The 21,390-nt window shown below is 39.9% G+C and overlaps 2 protein-coding genes across 3 annotated transcripts in view; one reads left to right on the top strand and one right to left on the bottom strand.

Moving 5' to 3' along the window:
- LOC133632243 (gastrula zinc finger protein XlCGF57.1-like) overlaps nt 1-21,390 on the bottom strand; it is a 78,556-nt gene that overhangs the window by 23,384 nt on the left and 33,782 nt on the right. The window lies entirely within an intron of this gene.
- Nucleotides 631-18,163, top strand: LOC133632251 (zinc finger protein 391-like). The gene is made up of 2 exons (XM_062024587.1): nt 631-1,272; nt 16,049-18,163. The coding sequence occupies exons 1-2, from the start codon at nt 828-830 to the stop codon at nt 17,011-17,013; spliced, it is 1,410 nt and encodes a 469-aa protein (XP_061880571.1). The 5' UTR covers nt 631-827; the 3' UTR covers nt 17,014-18,163.

Here is a 21,390-nt window from a genome sequence, read left to right as displayed (position 1 = left end):
ATATATATATATATATATATATATATATATATATATATATATATATATATATATATACACATGCATATGTATACATACATAAATATGTATACTGTTATGTATATAATTCAACTATTTTCGGGACCGAACTTGATGCACTTGCGGAAAATTGGCGAGTTTTCATGTATGTTAAGGGCCTCATAAATGCGGTCGAAGTGGGAGGATAAATAAAGTCCGTAAAAAAAAAAAATGTTGCAGAAAACTCCGACATCAATGACGTTACACTGCTGCCATCTTGTGGCAATTTTGGAGACTGCTTAAGAATATAGAAGCGCTGCAAATAAGTCACGCAAAGAAGATCGTCTTTATGCGCAACAATTTAAACAATCAATCAAATACTATGTGATGTATTTATACACTTTCCCGCGCTGTCGTTGGCTGTATTTGTAACCCATTCTTAGAGAGATAATCAACATCTAATCGTGTCAAAGGGTCGGGCATACATGTGTACGTATTTGTTTACTTTATTGTAACCCCTGTACGTTTTTCTTTTCATAAATAAAACACAACATTCAAAAAGGTTGCAGAATCTCCGTCGTGTAAACACAAGTTAAAGGAAATGACGTCGATCCCGCACATGCGCAGATGCGATCGTGTTTCTGAGTAGGTTTGGTGGCGACCAAGATGGCGAACTGAGCCGCTGAGGCTACCTACAGAAGTTGTAAATGTACGATCTCACAGCTATATAGATTCTCCACGATGCGTCATTTCTAAAAACCCACGAAACGGAGGTTGAGTTTGCAGCGATGGAGTGTTACCTGAAGTGAAGATTGAAGACGTGATAGAAGATGGACGACTACTGCTATGCTAAGATGGCGACGTCCGCTAAAAGAGAACACGAAAGAGAATCAGCGCCACCAACTTCCAGCAAATCACCAACGGAGATAAAGACGAAAACTGCAGATAAAAAAGAGCGTCTTGAAATTTCCAACAACGCAATTTTGGAGGCTATCATAAACCCTGAAAAGACCGTCGCGGAGATAATAGCCGATCTTGTTGAGCAAGTCAAACAAAGAAACGCCATGATTGTCAGCTTGAAGAAGGCAGTGGAGTTCACATCAGAGGAGATGAAAGAATGCAAAAGTCAAATGAAGAAAGTGGAAGAGCAAAACAAGCGCTTGTGTAAAGAAAATAGAGATTTGAAAGAAGAGATGTTGGGGAAGAGTAAGAGATGTGCAGTGTGTGAAGAGAAGACTGGACCACATGTCTACATCAACGTGCAGAGGATTGGAGGTAATAAAGAACAATAATAATTTCATTACTGTCAATTTTGGATTATTGGGAAGTTCTCCACAAGTGTCACAGCTCATAAAGTCAAAGAAAGTTACCAAATAGTTGTTATTTTATCCATTAGAAACCAAGATAAATGTTGTATAGTTGAACTTTGTTGCCTTTAAAGTATGTTGTTAAGATCAAAATTAGAGACGTCCGATAATATCGGACTGCCGATATTATCAGCCGATAAATGCTTTAAAATGTAATATCGTAAATTATCGGTATCGGTTTCAAAAAGTAAAATTGATGACTTTTTAAAACGCCGCTGTGTACACGGACGTAGGGAGAAGTACAGAGCGCCAATAAACCTTAAAGGCACTGCCTTTGCGTGCCGGCCCAGTCACATAATATCTACGGCTTTTCACACACACAAGTGAATGCCATGCATACTTGGTCAACAGCCATACAGGTCACACTTAGGGTGTCCATATAAACAACTTTAACACTGTTACAAATATGCGCCACACTGTGAACCCACACCAAACAAGAATGACAAACACATTTCGGGAGAACATCCGCACCGTAACACAACATAAACACAACAGAACAAATACCCAGAACCCCTTGCAGCACTAACTCTTCCGGGACCCTAAAATATACACCCCCGGTACCCCCTACCCCGAAACCCCGCCCCCCCAACCCGCCCACCTCAACCTCCTCATGCTCTCTGAGGGAGAGCATGTCCCAAATTCCAAGCTGCTGTTTTGAGGCTTGTTAAAAAAAATAATGCACTTTGTGACTTCAATAATAAATATGGCAGTGCCATGTTGGCATTTTTTTTCCATAACTTGAGTTGATTTATTTTGGAAAACCTTGTTACATTGTTTAATGCATCCAGCGGGGCATCACAACAAAATTAGGCATAAGAATGTGTTAATTCCACGAGTGTGTATATCGGTATCGGTAATTAAGAGTTGGACAATATCGGATATCGGCAAAAATGCCATTATCTCTAATCAAAATCATTATTCTTAAATTGCAAAAGGCAAATATCTAATTGTATATTTCTATGAGAAATGGGGGCGTATTAGCTCGGTTGGTAGAGTGGCCGTGCCGGCAACTTGAGTGTTCCAGGTTCGATCCCCCGCTTCCGCCATCCTACTTGTGATTTAGGGCTATATAAATAAACATTGATTGATTGATTGATAGTCACTGCTGTTGTGTCCTTGGGCAAGACACTTTACCCACCCGCTCCAAGTGCCACCCACACTGGTTTAAATGTAACTTAAGTATTGGGTTTCACTATGAAAAAGCGCTTTGAGTCACTAGAGAAAAGCGCTATATAAATATCATTCACATTTCTACAAGAAATTCCTTCTTCAGACGTGGACTCTTGTTTCTCAAAGACTTAAAGGGCTCATATCATGATTATTTTTTTCTACATTTCTACCACTTAATTGTGGTCTACGTCAGTGGTCCCCAACCACCGGTCCGGGGACTGGTACCGGTCCGTGACACATTTGCTACCGGGCAGCAGAGAAACTTTAAATAAATTATAAACGACTGCAATTACTCCGACTGAACTAGACACACCAATAAGCTTGTTTATGGGGTTAACCCTAACCCCAATACAACTCCTCATAGGAAGTTGCCATTTGTTGTATTTGTTCTAACTTTGTGACATGATACAATGCACATTAATGAACATATAAAGTATAAATGTGACAGATTGTAGCCAAAGGACGATTCCCATCTGCAGTCCCTAGCAGGTTGATGGTAACCTGCTGGGGATCTCAATTGCAAAGAAAACAAGCCCAGGGCTCCCACTAATTCAACGTTATCATGAGTTGTATTTTTAATGCACTTATTTTTGCTGTATTTATCTGGCACAAGTGGAAAGCCGGTCCCTGAAAATGATTTGCCTACAGTAAACCGGTCCGTGGTGCAAAAAAGGTTGGGCACCACTGGTCTACGCAACATGTAATGGTGGTTCTTTGGTCAACATTTTGCATAGATTATGTTTTACAGACCATCTTCGTCTTTTGAAGATGCCCTGTTTTTACGTGCCTCCACTCAGGCCCCGTTTACACTAATCAGGATAAGGTTATCCAGGGTAAATCCCACCTAGCCTTATCCGTGTCCACACATAACAATGCCACCGTTTAAGACCCCCTCCCGCCTCCGTGGCAACGCGACCTAATACGCATGCGCGGAAAATGTGCACGTCATAGTAACCTCCAGTGTTGCTTTGTGTGCAAGTTCTTAAATTATACTTATCTGAAGTCCAGTGTTGTGGTATTTCAGTTAACTGGAATCCAGTGTGCTGTTGGGCCCTATTGTAGTGAATCACACCTGAGCAATCATAACTTAATCAAATCTTTGATAAACACGTGAAAGTACTAGGGGTGTAACGGTACGTGTATTTGTATTGAACCGTTTCGGTACGGGGGTTTCGGTTCGGTTCGGAGGTGTACCGAACGAGTTTCCCCACGAACATACTAAGTAGCCGCCTAAGCTAAAATCTTAACAAGCTGCTCCGCTTCATTCTGCCTCTGTCTCTGTCAGTCCTCTACACAGCACCCAGCATTGTCCCACCCACACAACCATCTGATTGGTTACACAAAGAGCGATAACAGCCAATCAGCAGTGCGTATTCAGAGCGCATGTAGTCAGTGTTTAGCGTTTAGCAGGTAAGCATCAGGCAGCGGACTCTCCCCAAATGATAATAAACACCTCCCAGTCAACTACTAGTAACATCACTATGAGCCCGTTGACCTTCTAGAAATATAAAAGGCAGTTCAGCTCACTCGCAGTCCTGGCTTGAGGTGAAGGCTAATTCGCTTTTAGCGTAATGTTAGCTCATTTTGCGGTGTGTGGTGTGTGTGTCCGTGTGTGTGTGTCCGTGTGTGTGTGTGTGTGTGTTACGGACAGCAAAGCCCTGTCTGTCTGTTATTTCACTTGACCTTTTTCTGTGTTGAAGCAGCAAAAAAGGACATTATGTTAAATGAAGAGTTTCTGTCTCTGATAGTTGATATAATAATGTAACTGCATCATTAAGCCTACATGAACTCCATGGTGTTCAGGGATGAATAGTCTCTCCTATTGCTATTGTACTATTCTTTCAGCTATAGTTACATTAATCATTAGTAATGCAGCAGCCTAGTTTTGAATGGCAGGGTCCCTGCTATCACATGTTGATAAAAATATAACATTTACATAATAAAAATCAACTACAGGCTTCCAAAATGGTGTAATAAATGAAACATGATGAGTTGACTTGAAACTGTTTAATTTGGCACTTTTTATATGTAGAAGAAAAGTTGTGTCATTTTATTTAATCTGAGCAACAACTTGAGGCAGTTTAATGTTGATTAACGTGGGCAGAATTATTATAGTGATCCCAATGTTAAAAGGATAAAGCCATTGTTTACAAATTTGGTAAATAAATAACCAAAAAATGTATATTTTGTTGTTTTCTTACTGTACCGAAAATGAACCGAACCGTGACCTCTAAACCGAGGTACGTACCGAACAGAAATTTTTGTGTACCGTTACACGCCTAGAAAGTACACGACGTGACAAAATGTGACCAGGTAGTCACAGTGGAGGCACGTAAATAAAACCGCCCACAAAACGGTGAGGAAACTGTCTTAACAGCTTAAAGAAAATATTTAAAACATCATCTATGCAACATTTTGACCAAAGAACCACCATTACATGTTATGTAGACCACAAGGAAGTCTTTTAAATGTTGGAAAAAAAATCATGATATGGCCACTTCAAGCAAAAACCTACTGTTTTCACTGTATGGTGTGATAATTACAATATAACAAGTGTTATTTTGAAATGTGAACATGTTTTTTAAAAGAAGAGAAAAATAACTTTTCAGTTAAAGTTATTTTGAGACAATATAATAGAAGATGATGAAAGTGGAGCATATGTATTTAACCCTTGTGTAATGTTCATATTGTTGTTACTCAGCCAGCGTTTGTGGGTCTGATGGACCTGTTTCATTTTGTGGCTTTTAATGCCTCACAATCAAACACTTTATGTTAAAAAACTGAACAGATGTTTATTGGGATAATGTAAACATCTGTTTAGTATTTTAACATAAAAGTGTTTGATTGCGAGGCATTAAAAGTTGCACGGAAAATTTCTCTGCCAGTTTCTGCATCCCACAGGGATTCTTCTTTTGTGTTTCTGCACCTGCGGTTCCCACACGAGGTTGCAACATTGTTTGTCAACACTGTCTGCTCTCATTTTCTCGCACATTTGACCCTCTGATGTTCTGTGTACCTACACTCTGTCCTCCTCCTGTCTAGGCCTGCTGTGTGTGTGTGTGTGTGTGTGTGTGTGTGTGTGTGTGTGTGTGTGTGTGTGTGTGTGTGTGTGTGTGTGTGTGTGTGTGTGTGTGTGTGTGTGTGTGTGTGTGGTACACAGTACATCAATGTCTACACTTCTATTAGCCCCGGGTCCAGTGGACCCGGACATCTTATATATAATAAAAATGTGTAGGGGGGGGTGTATGGTGTGTGGTCATTAAATATGTATTCTAATATATGTTCTTCACAGAAAATGAGCCAAAGTCAGTGAGTCTCAGTTTGAAAAATTAATTAATTGTATCATTTTTCTTTTAATAAAAAAATGAAAACACCACACAAAGGTTAAGATAGATAGCAAGAAATAACAGAATTTTTTCAAAATGAATAAACGATAAATACAATTCTGTTTTATTGCATGTTACTATTGCTCAACCTAAAACTCTGGTCACAAATATTTTTGTAAAAAAAAAGCTAATTTGTTTAAGATCACAACATTAAATAATTGATAAAAAAAAAGACACTTCTTGGTAAGATTTTAAAAACTATCAAACAAAAGTAGGCAGGAGCTAAATACGGATTCTCAACATGCTGTATCTTCTTCCTCAGTAACAAATTAGTGTTTGTGTCACTAATGCTGGTTACAAAGTGTCGTTATTTCATGTCAAGAAAGCTTTAGCTTTAACTGAAATGGTGAAAACATTTAATGTAATCCAAAACATTAACTGATTGTGAGAGGGTGGAAATAATAAAATAGGTCATAAAAAGCTTTCGGAACCTGAAAGTGTATATTTGTGATTTATCATTTCAAACGGGCAAATTTCCAAACAAAAGAAAAATAGCAAAAGCAGTATCGATGTATAAGACTGTAGAGATGGACCCTAGTTCACAAATGACAGACATGTCTCAGTTAAGATTGAAAAATGACCTGACAGAAGGTTAGAACATTTTATTTAAAAAAAAATACTTGCAGACATCCAATACAGGTCTAGATCTAACATTTCTACAACAATGGCACAATTTGAAATCACAGAGGGAAAAAATGACCCATGCAAAAAATCATTAGCAGTATTGCTGGAGTATCTCTGGACAAAAGCATTTGGCAAAGTTAATCAAAACATTTTAATCAACAAATAATTGTATGGCATCAGGGGGTTGGCTTTAAATTGGGTGATAAGCTACCTAACAAATAGGACGCAATATATGAAGCTAGGTGAATACACATTGGCCAGTTTAAAGGTGCCATGTTCCCCCGGGGTCAATGCTCGGACCAACATTATTCGACCTCTATGCAAAGGAGATCTGTAAGTTCATAAAAGACTCAAGGTTAGTACTATTTGCAGACAATACTACTGCATTTTGCCAAGGAGAGAACATATGGGAGCTAATGAAAACCATAGCAGGAGAAATAGATAACTTACAACAATGGATCACTAAACTTAAGTAAAACTAAAATAATTCTATTCGGTAACAATACACAAGATGTTCAAATACAAATAGAGGGCATTGACATCGATAGACGGAAGGAAATTACATTACTTGGTGTAATAATAGATGACAAGATGAGCTGGAAAGCTCACAATAGAAATGTACAACGTAAGGTAGCAAATATTTCAATCATGAATAAAGCTAAATATGTCCTTGAGGGTGCATGGGAGTTTGCCCAACTAGTCTACATGTGCTTTGTGGACTTGGAGAAGGCATTCGACCGTGTCCCTCGGGAAGTCCTGTGGGGAGTGCTCAGAGAGTATGGGGTGTCGGACTGTCTGATTGTGGCGGTCCGCTCCCTGTACGATCAGTGTCAGAGCTTGGTCCGCATTGCCGGCAGTAAGTCGGACACGTTTCCAGTCAGGGTTGGACTCCGCCAAGGCTGCCCTTTGTCACCCATTCTGTTCATAACTTTTATGGACAGAATTTCTAGGCGCAGTCAGGGCGTTGAGGGGATCCGGTTTGGTGGCTGCAGGATTAGGTCTCTGCTTTTTGCAGATGATGTGGTCCTGATGGCTTCATCTGGCCAGGATCTTCAGCTCTCACTGGATCGGTTCGCAGCCGAGTGTGAAGCGACTGGGATGAGAATCAGCACCTCCAAGTCAGAGTCCATGGTTCTCGCCCGGAAAAGGGTGGAGTGCCATCTCCGGGTTGGGGAGGAGATCTGCCCCAAGTGGAGGAGTTCAAGTACCTCAGAGTCTTGTTCACGAGTGAGGGAAGAGTGGATCGTGAGATCGACAGGCGGATCGGTGCAGCGTATTCAGTAATGCGGACGCTGTATCGATCCGTTGTGGTGAAGAAGGAGCTGAGCCAAAGGCAAAGCTCTCAATTTACCCATCCTCACCTATGGTCATGAGCTTTGGGTTATGACCGAAAGGTCAAGATCACGGGTACAAGCAGCCGAGATGAGTTTCCTCCGCCGGGTGGCGGGGCTCTCCCTTAGAGATAGGGTGAGAAGCTCTGTCATCTGGGGGGAGCTCAAAGTAAAGCCGCTGCTCCTCCACATGGAGAGGAGCCAGATGAGGTGGTTCGGGCATCTGGTCAGGATGTCACCCAAACGCCCGACCGGTAGGAGGCCACGGGGAAGACCCAGGACACGTTGGGAAGACTATGTCTCCCGGCTGGCCTGGAAACGCCTCGGGATACCCCGGGAGGAGCTGGACCAAGTGGCTGGGGAGAGGAAAGTCTGGGCTTCTCTGCTTATGCTGCTGCCCTCGCGACCCGACCTCAGATAAGCGGAAGAAGATGGATGGATGTTCTGCACTAAAACCCTCTTCATTCTCTATTGTTTGCTCGTGTTACCATATCTTGAGTTATTGTGTAGTGGATTGTCCGAAGCTTAAGCAGGCAACAAAAGTAGTTTAGTACAACAAATTTATTTACCCATTATCAGAAGTGCAGGTTGAATTGAGTTGGCCGTGCAGACAAACCACAAGTTACTCCGGAGCAAACAAGACACACACAAGCCAAAATCACTCCCGAGTTCCGGTCTTCTGCCATTTTTTATATGTCTGTTGTGCGTCATCGTTCCTTATCGAGTGCGTCAATGTCTTGTTTTGTTTTTCCTATCTGTTCCATAACAACTCGAATCCTTTAGACAGTCAACACATTCTGTAGACAGGTTGGCACGACTTAATATTCACTTTTGTCCCACAACTGGTCCATTCAATGGCACAAAAATACAAGAGTATTGAAAATGAGCGGACATTCTTAAAAGACAAGAAATATAGGTCAAAAGGTCAGAAATTCTACTACAATTGTAAATGAATATGGGGAAATTATTGTAAAAGCACACTCCAGTCACTAACGATCTCACAAATAAGACCAGTAAGAATAAAACATAATGTTGATTATAGAAAACACACAAACTCTTTCTTTGTTAAATTGAAAATACTAAAATCCAATTATTTGGTACAGCTACAAACGTCTAAAATAAGTTATAAAGCAAATAATAACCTGGTCCTCAAATGTACAACATTTCTTCTCAAAAATAGGATAAATACAACTAGGGATGCACAATGTTATCAGCGATACCGATTATGGCAATTAAGGCGTCACATCGATATTTCCGATAATGAAAAATCAACCGATAAAATGAGTCGATAATATTAAAAATTGTCGTTGGTCTCTCGGTTGTGGCTTGTGCTGCCGCCTGGCTCCTCAAAGCCTGCCCTCCCCTACGGTATTTGTGATGTCATGACCACTGGTCCCTCTAGGGTAGGGGTCGGCGACCCAAACTGTTGAAAGAGACATATTGGACCAAAAATACCCCAAAAAATCTGTCTGGAGCCGCAAAAATTAAAAAGCCTTATATAAGTCTTATAATGAAGTGTCTATATTAGCTATATTAGCCTACTATCAAAATGACTACGTGTCGCAGGCTTTTGCAAATCTTCGTTGACAGAAATGTTGAAATGTAATATTTATTCTACACATTTTTACAACATTGTAAAACGGAGGCTCCTCAGAAGGTGAGATTACTCCTGGAAAAAAAACGGTCTTAGAATGGCCAAAGGTATATATGTGTGTGTCCAACTTAAAGGAAACGGCAGGCTGTCTACTTCTAATTCATTTATTATATTCTTTGCAAGCTGGGTAACATTTGCTGTGGTCTGGAACAACATGGCACACAAACAACTATCAGAAATGCAGCCAATATTACATACAGATAATGTGTCATGAGACATGCAAATACAAATTAAATACACAGAGGACCTAAGTAAAGGAAGGTAAATGAGCTCAAATATAACTCCAAACCAAGCATAATGATGCAATATGTACATACAGCTCGCCTAAATAGCATGTTAGCATCGATTAGCTTGCAGTCATGCACTGACCAAATACGCCTGATTAGCACTCCAACAAATCAATAACATCAACAAAGCTCACGTGTTCACGCACCGCATAAAAAGTTTGGTGGACAAAGGAGTGACTTAAAACACGTCTTTCTGTGGCAACGTCGGAGAAAGTTGTACGTGTGTTTACAAGTTCAAGGACCGCCATAATTAGTGGGACAAAACGGCGCTCGCCAAATACTCTCATCGATGAAGCATTTGTAATACAACATTGGGATTTCTAACAATTGGGAAGGATTGTGTCATGTTTGTCCTCTGACAGAAACCACATTAAAACAAAAAATACATTTGTTCACTCATCTTTTTTCCATTTTCATACATTTTTGAAAAAGCTCCAGGGAGCCACTAGGGCGCTGCTAAAGAGCCACATGCGGGTCGCGACCTCCGTTCTAGGGTGTCCACTGCTGACTAGAGATTTCCGATAATGGCCTTTTTTGCCAATATCCGACATTACGATATTGTCCAACTCTTAATTACCGATTCCGATATCAACCGATACCGATACATACAGTTGTGGAATTAACACATTCTTATGCCAAATTTTGTTGTGATGCCCCGCTGGATGCATTAAACAATGTAACAAGCTTTTCCAAAATAAATCAACTCACGTTATGGAAAAAAATGTCAACATGGCACTGCCATATTTATTATTGAAGTCACAAAGTGCATTATTTTTTTGAACATGCCTCAAAACAGCAGCTTGGAATTTGGGACATGCTCTCCCTGAGATAATCCTGATACCCACTACAACTATGGGAAGTACTATACTTTGACTTTCACAAGGTGCATTATTTTTGATTTTTTTAAAACATGCCTCAAAACAACAGCTACAAAAACAATGAAGGCACACAGCTTCAGTCCAGAGCATACTAGAGTCATAACGTACACAATAACATAGTCCTCCTTTAGTGCAAGACTGCCTGGCATACTGTATAACAGGGAATTATAAACTGGGCTCAATCTGCCCTGCTCTAACGTATTTGTATGAGTAACACAAATGTGCTGCAAGCTAGTGGTGAGTGCTTGAAGTGGCCTAGCAGTCAGTCAGAGCTTCTGAAATGCTGCGTTGAGACAGGGCACCTCCGTTCACTGCAAGCTGCTTTCGGTGTTTGCTTTTCATCCATCTTCCGCTTGTATTCATCGTGTATCTCCTTATGATTCTTGAAGAGGTGGGAGATCAAATTGCTCGTATTAAAGGCAGACGTCTTGGTTCCTCCTCGCATAACCAACTTTTTGCAGTCATTGCAAATTTCCAGTTTTTTATCCGTGAGACACACTTTAAAATAATCCCGAACCATAGACATGGTGTCGTTAGTCAGTCACCGAGCGAGCTCGCTTGTTAGCCACGGCTACAGCACCGGCAACAACACACTCTTGTTGTTGTTATGATCCGCTCGCGGCGGTTTGATGAGGTCATCAAGCGTCGCCAGTAAACCTCTCATGCTGCAGTCGTCAACTCCTGTGTTGTGTGTGGGAGAGGGGAGAGGGGAGAGGGGAGGGGCTGCTGACTGGAAGACGCAACTGCTCTGTACTTCTCCCTACGTCCGTGTTTTACCGGATATGTACCGCTCCGTACAGCGGCGTTTTAAAAAGTCAATAATTTAACTTTTTGAAACCGATACAGATAATTTCCGATATTACATTTGAAGCATTTATTGGCCGATATTATCGGACATCTCTACTGCTGACGTATCCGCGCCCTGCAAATATATGCGTTTGTCAACACGGTTCAATTATTGTAACTTCTGTGGAGACATTTTAAGGAGGACAGGAGGTCCATCGATCACTTTTATTGAACAAAACTCTTTGACGGCCGTAAACACACCAAAAAAACATTAGCAATAAATTTACTAGCAAGCAGAACTGGTCATTTTCTGCTCTCTCTCTCTCTATCTCTGTCTGTGTCTGTCTTTCTCTCACCAACAGACAACTTAGCCGCTGATGCGTTTACTGCCACACAAAAAGTGGGAAACTCCAACAGCACATATAAAATGTAACTGCCAGTTCCATTTAACGCAGTTCACACACAGCCAATCAGTATCATTAACAGCGTGTTACGCGTGCTATTTAGCTAACCGTCTTATAACGATTATTATGTTGAAACAAACACGTTTTTTGTGCTTCTTCTACTGGCATTTATCAAGAATTCTAATGTAGGTTAAAAAAAAAAAAGGATTGTTAAAAGGCCTACAGAAAGCCACTACTACCGACCACGCAGTCTGATAGTTTATATATCAATTGTGAAATCTTAACATTGCAACACATGCCAATACGGCCGGGTTAGATTAGTAAAGTGCAATTTTAAATTTCCCGCGAAATATTCTGCTGAAAACGTCTCGGTATGATGACGTTTGCGCGTGACGTCACGGATTGTGCGGACATATTGGGACAGCGTTGTGGCCAGCTATTAAGTCGTCTGTTTTCATCGCAAAATTCCACAGTATTCTGGACATCTGTGTTGGTGAATCTTTTGCAATTTGTTTAATGAGCAATGAAGACAGCAAAGAAGAAAGCTGTAGGTGGGATCGGTGTATTAGCGGCTGGCTGCAGCAACACAACCAGGAGGACTTTGAGTTGGAAAGCAGACGCGCTACTGTGAGTACAGCTTTGGCTTCCAAACATTTGATCGCTTGCCCGTACGTGCGTGCCGCTATGTGCATGTCACGTACGTAACTTTGGGGAAATATATGTGCTGTATGAACTTTGCGGAAGTGAACGGTACTTTGGGCTGTGGGATTGAGTGTGTTGTGAGGGTGTTTGAGTTGTATTGGTGGGTTATATGGACGGGAGGGGGGAGGTGTTTGTTATGCAGGATTAATTTGTGGCATATAAAATATAAGCCTGGTTGTGTTGTGGCTAATAGAGTATATATATGTCTTGTGTTTATTTACTGTTTTAGTCATTCCCAGCTGAATATCAGGTCCCACCCGCCTCTCACAGCATCTTCCCTATCTGAATCGCTTCCACTGCCCTCTAATCCTCCACTCTCACTTTCATCCTCGCTCAAATTAATGGGGTAATCGTCGCTTTCTCGGTCCGAATCGCTCTCACTGCTGGTGGCCATCATTGAAAACAATGTGCAGATGTGAGGAGCTCCACAACCTGTGACGTCACGCTACTTCCGGTACAGGCAAGGCTTTTTTATCAGCGACCAAAAGTTGCCAACTTTATCGTCGATGTTCTCTACTAAATCCTTTCAGCAAAAATATGGCAATATCGCGAAATGATCAAGTATGACACATAGAATGGACCTGCTATCCCCGTTTAAATAAGAAAATTTCATTTCAGTAGGCCTTTAATGTATGGATATCAATCATGAAATGTTAGTTGGTTACATAAATGCCAATAAGAAATGTGATGATGTATTTTACAGACAAAAAGTGACATGATCGTACACTTTATCCCATGTTTTTTTTGCCACTCGTTGTGCAAAAGGTCAGTGTTTTAAGTAAAACTAAAATTGATCTCTAAAAGTTGTTAATGTCTCAAATGATTCATACACGACTGTTTTGTTGCTTTCTTTGTCAACGGGCTAGATCACTTGTGTTAGAAAATAATCTGATTCAAATAACTGCTGTCATTTGATTATTATAATAAGCCATTTAACTTGTTCTGAGGTTAATTTTGGGCCAGGTGGGATACCTGTGTAGGTCAAATGATCAATTTTTTAATACATTATTACATACACTACCGTTCAGAAGTTTGGGGTCACATTGAAATGTCCTTATTTTCAATGAAGATAACTTTAAACTAGTCTTAACTTGAAAGAAATACACTCTATACATTGCTAATGTGGTAAATGACTATTCTAGCTGCAAATGTCTGGTTTTTGGTGCAATATCTACATAGGTGTATAGAGGCCCATTTCCAGCAACTATCACTCCAGTGTTCTAATGGTACAATGTGTTTGCTCATTGGCTCAGAAGGCTAATTGATGATTAGAAAACCCTTGTGCAATCATGTTCACACATCTGAAAACAGTTTAGCTCGTTACAGAAGCTACAAAACTGACCTTCCTTTTGAGCAGATTGAGTTTCTGGAGCATCACATTTGTGGGGTCAATTAAACGCTCAAAATGGCCAGAAAAAGAGAACTTTCATCTGAAACTCGACAGTCTATTCTTGTTCTTAGAAATGAAGGCTATTCCACAAAATTGTTTGGGTGACCTCAAACTTTTGAACGGTAGTGTAAACACTACTTATACTACTCTCAACCAAACAGGCATATCGATTGCGGTTAAAAATGTTTTATTTTTGTTCAAATCAACACTTCTAATTATATTTTTAGAACGAGTTGTTTTTATTAGAATTGTACCAATTTATTTGGCTTTTATTTGTGTTGTTACAAATTGTTTTTCTATTTATATTGTGTATTTCATGCCCTCGTGACAGTTGCCTTTTCGGTTCTGTTTAATTCCAGATCCATTTTCAACATAAATGAATCCATCGGTTAATTATAACCGTATCATATCATTCCACCACTAAAGGAACATTTTTAGAAAAGTAAAAACATAAGAACTAACAATTTGCAGTCGTGTTGTTATGACAGTTAGCTATCTAGATCGCTATTATTAGCTAACCCACGAAGCTAGTGCAGATGCTACATGCGGCCGTAGTTACGTCATTACCTGGTGTAAGCTGCGAGTGAGCGGAACATAATGCTTAAAATACTTTGGAAATGAGCGCCCTCTAAGCGTTCACGTAAAGGTTATCAACAGATCCATTTAGGGACCCTCTAAGTTTTTCCAGGACCCACTCAAATCACATCCTGTGGGTTCTGGGGACTCACAGCATCACTGGTCATTTTGTTATGTGCATAAGTACCATTATGATCGGTAATGTAATCGCATGTAATAAGATGTTAGTCATAAATATAACCTGAGGGAAATATGAAACTTAAAACTTTTGTATGCACATAAAACACTTAAAATCTTTGGTGTATTCTTATGTGTGATTCAATTAAAAATGGCTTGAGCAAAGAACTTAAGCAATTAGATCTAATTTAGGAAATAGTTCAAATTTTAAGATAACTTATTTATTTATGAGAATGTATTCATTATTAATATGTATGTGTCAGAATAATTGTATCAAAGTTATCACAAAACTCTGTGTTGCCATGAGTTCCCGGCGAGAGGACAAAAGCTGTCTTTGATCTTACCAAGAAGAAGGCTTGTAAAACTCCACTGTGTAGGATGGGAAGCGACATGAAGGTGTCGGTTTCTTTAATGTATTGTAATCCACAGGAAGATTTGGTCTTGGCCCGAGATCTACAAAGCGGAGAGGAAGCAGGACCTGACCCCCCTCCAGGCACCTTTTCTTTGAACTGTTTTGTAACCAAAGGCGACGGCTGTTTACGACCCCCCTTCCTTTAGAAACAGCTGTTGCCATGTAATCAGGGAAAGTCCAAATAAAAGAGGAGGCGTACAATCTTTCGTCAGAGCGTGGTGGAAGACTGTACAAAGAGTACAGCCCAGACGTTTCTCCTCAATTGAGCTAAATTGAATTCTGTCTCTGTTTAATTCCTTGCTTCTTTGTCTGTTTAATAGATGTCATCAGTGTTTGAACCTGACAGTATGTATATATGCATGTTGAAGATTGAATGTAGGAAGTGATAGTTGATAGTAATAGTTGTAAAATGGACAAGGGGTAGGATTAGAGAGATCTGCTTCTTCCTACTCCGTTTCGGACGTGTTAAACTTTGTATGACACTGTAAATAAGTGTTGTATTATTGCTTGGATTTTAATTAAGTCATGTACGGCTCATTAAATATGCGCGGTAGTCCAACGGTGTCTGTTCTCAACGGGTACTCGGCACCATTTAGCCTTTCTCGAAGAAAAACACCCCATAATTGTGTTATTTTCAGCTGTGCGAACCGTTCAAATCGCGAAAAGGATGAACATTTCTTCAGAGTTCCTTCAGAGGTAATCAAGAATGGTGGCACACACTCCAGTACAAGGGAGCAGAATCGACGAACACACAAGTTTGCAGTGACCACTTTGTTAAAAGTTTTGTTTCCATGTTTGAAATAGATACAAACAAACACAGTGCATAGAAAAATAGTGTGTAGCGAATTTAAAAAAACATCCCATGGATTATTTTAGCTCTAAAGTGTCTTTGTGTTGTGTCTCGCAGATGTCCAGCAGCTGATTGGTCATCCTGAAGAACTTTCTTCTCAGTCGCTGGGGGGGAGCTCCACTTTGAAGCAGGAAGCGTCACAGCCCCCCCACATTAAAGAGGAAGAAGATGAACTTTGGATCTCACAAGAAGGAGAGTGTCATCTAGGACTGGAGGAGGCTGATCTCACCAAGTTTCCACTGACGGTTGTCACGGTGAAGACTGAAGATGACGAAGAGAAACCACAAGCAGACAACATTTTAGCGCCGCTCTCACATAGTGAGGCTGAAGACGAGGTTGAAGAAACTTTGAGCAGCGACACAGACTGTGAAGGTAATATGAGGACTGACAGCAAACACCATAAAGAGAAGACAGTAAAAAGTTGGAGCTGCTCATTTTGTGGCAAAATTTTTACTAAAAAAAGCAATTTAACTTACCACGTGAGAACACACTTGGGTGAAAAACCATTTAGTTGTTCAATTTGTGGTAAAAGCTATGCTCAAAGGAGCATTTTGTCTGACCACATGAGAGCGCACACTGGAGAAAAACCGTTCATCTGCTCAGTTTGCGACAAGAGCTTTTCACAGAAGAGGTATTTGACCGAACACATGAGAGCACACACAGAAGAAAACCCAATCAAGTGTTCAGTTTGTGGCAAAAGCTTCACTAAAAATAGCAATTTGACCCAACACATGAGAACGCACACTGGAGAAAAACCATTTAATTGCTCAGATTGCGGCAAAAGCTTTTTTTCCAGAGCTGGTTGGACCCGACACACAATGAAACACACCGGAGAAAAACAATTTAGTTGTTCAGTCTGTAACAAAAGGTTCCTTTATAATGCAGACATGGTAAGACACATAAGAACTCACACTGGAGAAAAACCATTCAAATGTTCAATATGCGGTAAAAGTTACACTCAAAGTGGAACTTTGTCTCATCACATGAGAACACACTCAGGAGAAAAAACAATGAGTTGCTAAATTTGTGGTAACTGATATACCCAGAAGGCAACTATGGTAGCACAAGTAACCTTTTAGTTGCTTAATGGTGGCGAAAACTTAAAAGACTTCTTTATTGTGAAGTCTTCAATACATCCATCCATCCATTTTTCTACCGCTTGTCCCTCTTAGGTAGCAGGGGTGGCTAGAGCCTATCCCAGCTGCAAGTCGGGATAGGCTCCCATCAATACATCTAAGACACAACATTTTAGGGTCAACACATGCTGAAACACACACACAAACCCTTTATTCAATTTGTAGTAAAAGGTTCTCTAAACAGGGAGTCATTTTAGCACTCATGGAGAAGAACCTTTTAAATGCTCCGTTCGTGGTTAAGGTTATTGGTGTAAGAAATGACTGCTCGCACACATGCAGACACACAACAGAAAATATAAATTCCTGTCCAGTTTGTGCAACAAGATTATTACACCATGGAAGTGTAACGTCATATGTAAGAAGTCACCCAAAAAGTGAGCCCCTGTGTGTATGATACCAGATTATCTCATTAGTGAGTGGTGATAAGAAAAGCAGCTACACACATCCGATGGGTTGTTTGTGAGTAATATTACATATTCCAAAACAGAATTAAGTGAGAAACATTTACACAGATTTTCAATATGCTGGAGAAAACACAGCCATAATCATAGTATAGATATACTGTAGGTAGTTATGTACATGTGCTGGCGAAGAAGTGGTCTTATGAAGCAAAATTAAAATGTTGTTTTTCAAAATGGCTCCTGACTTGTCTAATTTAGTACTACTGTGGCTGGGAAGTGTATAATACTGTTTTGGTATTTATATTTATTTTAGTTTAGGATAGTTTGGTTTAGCATTTAAAAATAAAGCAAAAAAAAGAATCTCGCCAAAACCAAGATATAAGCGCAAATTTTAAGAATGGGCAGATCAATCCAAATATCGATGTTATCGATACCAAGGGCACCATAGGTACCAGATCGATACCTGAGTGATGATATCGATATTTTTCACAAATAGTTTAATGTTCATGTTAGATATGCGTTTTGTGTGACTCAAAACTTTATGTAGTGAAGGAGAAAAAGGGAATACTTTTGTTATTTTGTTTATTGTATTATTTTGTATATTGTTCTGCAAATGCTGATTAAAATAAATATTTGATTGCCAAAATTGCCCTGTGTTTTATTGTGATTGTAAATCAAATCAAATCAACTTTATTTATAAAGCACATTTAAAATTTACCACAGGGGTAGCCAAAGTGCTGTACAATGGGCAGGTTAAAAATAATACGAGAACCGAGCAAACGCAACACAACACAAACAGAACACGATAAAAATAAATAAATACAATATAAAAACATAAAAACAGGTTCACAGCAGGTGTATTATGGGGTGCCATTGCAGGATGGGTATCACTCAGTGTTAAAAGCTATGGAATAAAAGTATGTTTTTAAGAGAGATTTAAAAACAGGAAGAGAGGAGGCTTGTCTAACACTCAGAGGTAGGTCGTTCCAGAGCTTGGGAGCAGCAGCAGCGAAAGCTCTGTCACCTCTAAGCTTCAGCCTTGTGTCCGGGACCGTCAGCATCAGCTGATCGGCTGATCTTAGGGATCGGGTGGGGCAGTAAGGCTGAAGGAGGTCGGAGAGATATGTTGGCGCGAGGTTGTTTAGACATTTAAAAACAAATAAAAGGAGTTTAAAATTGATTCTGTAATGCACAGGGAGCCAGTGAAGGGACGCTAATATAGGGGTGATGTGCTCACGTCTGCGGGTCTGTGTTAGCAGACGAGCAGCAGAGTTCTGCACGAGCTGCAGGCCTGGCTAATGCCTACATACAGGGCATTGCAGTAGTCTAAACGAGTCGAGATAAAGGCGTGGATTAATTTCTCGAGATCATGTCCTGATAGAAGCGGTTTCACTTTCGCTATTTGGCGTAATTGATAAAAGCTTTTTTGTACGACGCTGCTGATTTGTTTTTTGAATTTAAAATCTGAGTCGAACTTTACCCCCAGGTTTGTGCACAGTCGCTGAGATACGGGGTCAAAGTGCCGAGGTCAACGTTGGGGGAGGGGTTAGCGACTTGGACCGAACAACATAACTTCTGTTTTGCCTTCATTTAGGCTCAGGAAGTTAGGTGAAAGCCAGGCTTTGATGTCGTGCAGGCAGTCAATAAGACGTTGAACCTTGTTATTTTGTGCCATGGGAAAATAAATCTGGCAATCATCGGCATAAAAATGAAATGCAATATCGTACTTCCTAAAAATAGAACCAAGGGGGAGAAGGTAAAGCGCAAATAAGATTGGGGCAAGGATTGAGCCCTGGGGAAACCCATGTGGTAAAGGAGCTGTGGAAGACATAAAACTGTCTATTTTTACACAAAAACTCCTGTCAGTCATTATAGTGACATTCAACATATTAAAGCACAGTTGTCAAGGGTCTGATCTGTCCTTCCACATCATTTAAAGTGGCCCTCCACTTCATTTTTATGTGGCTCAACATTTCATTTTAGGTGGCTTGTGAAAGGCTGGAAATAAAAAATAAAAAGTACTTTCTGGCTAGATGTATTTATTCTTTAATTTTTGACAGAAAAACGTTGCACATGCAATTGCATATGTACTACACTTTAATATCATCTGAGGTTCCAAGACTCTTTTTTTGGGAGGGGGGTCAAAAAGAAACACTTGATATCTGCTTGCCATGTTGACTTACAATTTCAAGGCAAGTTATCCATCAATCTGTAAAAAATATAAGAATTTTCCAATTGTGTGACAAATCTATTATACAGTCATATTCATATTGTGGAGAATGCATATATGTTTAAGAGTTCTTTCTTTATTCATAGTCATGTTTGGAGCAGCTAGTATTTTTCCATGTATACTCTGTATACCAGTTTCTCTTTGTCTACAGAAGTCTGTGTAGTGTTTTAGGCATTCCTTTCTGGGGGGACTGCTTTCCGATTCAAGAAGTAATTTCTTTCCGTTTGAATGTTAGACCATCCCGAGATGACGGTATGACTGCATTGATGTGGGCTGGTCTCCTGAAGCTTCAGTAAAACTTGATAATATTCCTATTCTGTCTTGATGGTCCTTCTTACTCAGCATATACTGTATGTCATCGAAATAACTTGGGATTGACCAGTGACTTTAATTCCCTGAGAGGGAATACTGGCCAGTCGCAACAATATATATACACGGTTACGCTGAGGGCATCCATAATTGCGACGTGGCCCTCAATAAAAACGAGTTTGACACCCCTGTGTTAAAAGCAACATCATTCAATCAATTTTATCTTGAAAAAATTCAGACAAAAATAACTGTATCAATATCGGTGAAAGTGTTGATGTATTTACTAGTATTCGGATGGGATCGGATAATTCCCAGCCTTATAGTGCAGTGATGTGTATTTCTGATCTTATCATCCTCCTCCGGACAGAAGGGTGACACGGCAGTGCGGCTGGATCAAAAGAGATGTCGGAGACGCTTTACTGAACCAAAAGGTGCTTTATTACAAGCAAGTGTCATTATACAGGACTGCAGTTCCAGGAGGAGGTCAAGTAAAAAAAATGAGGCACTCCTAACTTGGAGGATTTGAACCACAGTCGTATATTCCTTCTTTCTCTGTCTGGGTGTGTGTTAATTCAGTAGAGTACAACCTGACCATGTAAGGATGTGTTTGTGTATAAGTGAATGGGAAGACAACAAATGTATACTATAACTTGTAGGTTGACATTTAAGATAAACATGGAGTCTCTCCTCCAGGATAGAGCTATCACTTTTGCATTCCGAAGTCTGAATTTATTGCCTCTTCTCGTGAGAGAGCTAATTCCAGTCCACATGCGAATGTCCAACTAAGGCTCCTTAATTTATAATGGGCTCAACCATTATTTACTTAAACCTGGTGATTCGCTTTCTCCAAGTTGAATATAAACATTCTCCATATGTAGAACATAATATGAGTTAATTAATTCACTTCAGTAGCACAGAAAGCAAAACAGCAACAGCCAACACGCACACGATGTCTCATGTCTCATATAACATAACATTATTGCAATATGAAACAAAACCGGAAAAGAAAGTGACACTTTCAAAACAAAACAACATGGCGGGTCTGGTAGCCTTGACATGTATTTTTTGTTGTTCGTTTCATCTGTACATACGTTTAAAATGTGACTTAAGTTTGAAACAAACCGTTTTTGTTAATAATAAAAATCATAATATTAATAATAAATATATACAATTGCGATCAAAAGTGTACATACACTTGTAGAGAACATAATGTCATGGCTGTCTTGAGTTTCCAATCATTTCTACAACTCTCATTTTTTTGTGATAGAGTGATTGGAGCACATACTTGTTGGTAACAAAAAACATTCATGAAGTTTGCTTCTT

Source organism: Entelurus aequoreus, linkage group LG17, assembly GCF_033978785.1.
Source record: "Entelurus aequoreus isolate RoL-2023_Sb linkage group LG17, RoL_Eaeq_v1.1, whole genome shotgun sequence".
NCBI classification, from domain to species: domain Eukaryota; kingdom Metazoa; phylum Chordata; class Actinopteri; order Syngnathiformes; family Syngnathidae; genus Entelurus; species Entelurus aequoreus.
The sequence above is the reverse complement of the archived record's forward strand: the minus strand, read 5'-3'. Positions and strand labels throughout refer to the sequence as shown.

Excerpts from the sequence above, each read along its gene's own strand:
- LOC133632251 (XM_062024587.1), top strand. The coding sequence starts at position 828 with ATGGACGACTACTGCTATGCTAAGATGGCGACGTCCGCTAAAAGAGAA. Across the intron at positions 1,273-16,048 it reads CAACGTGCAGAGGATTGGAG|ATGTCCAGCAGCTGATTGGT; the intron begins GTAATAAAGAAC and ends TGTGTCTCGCAG.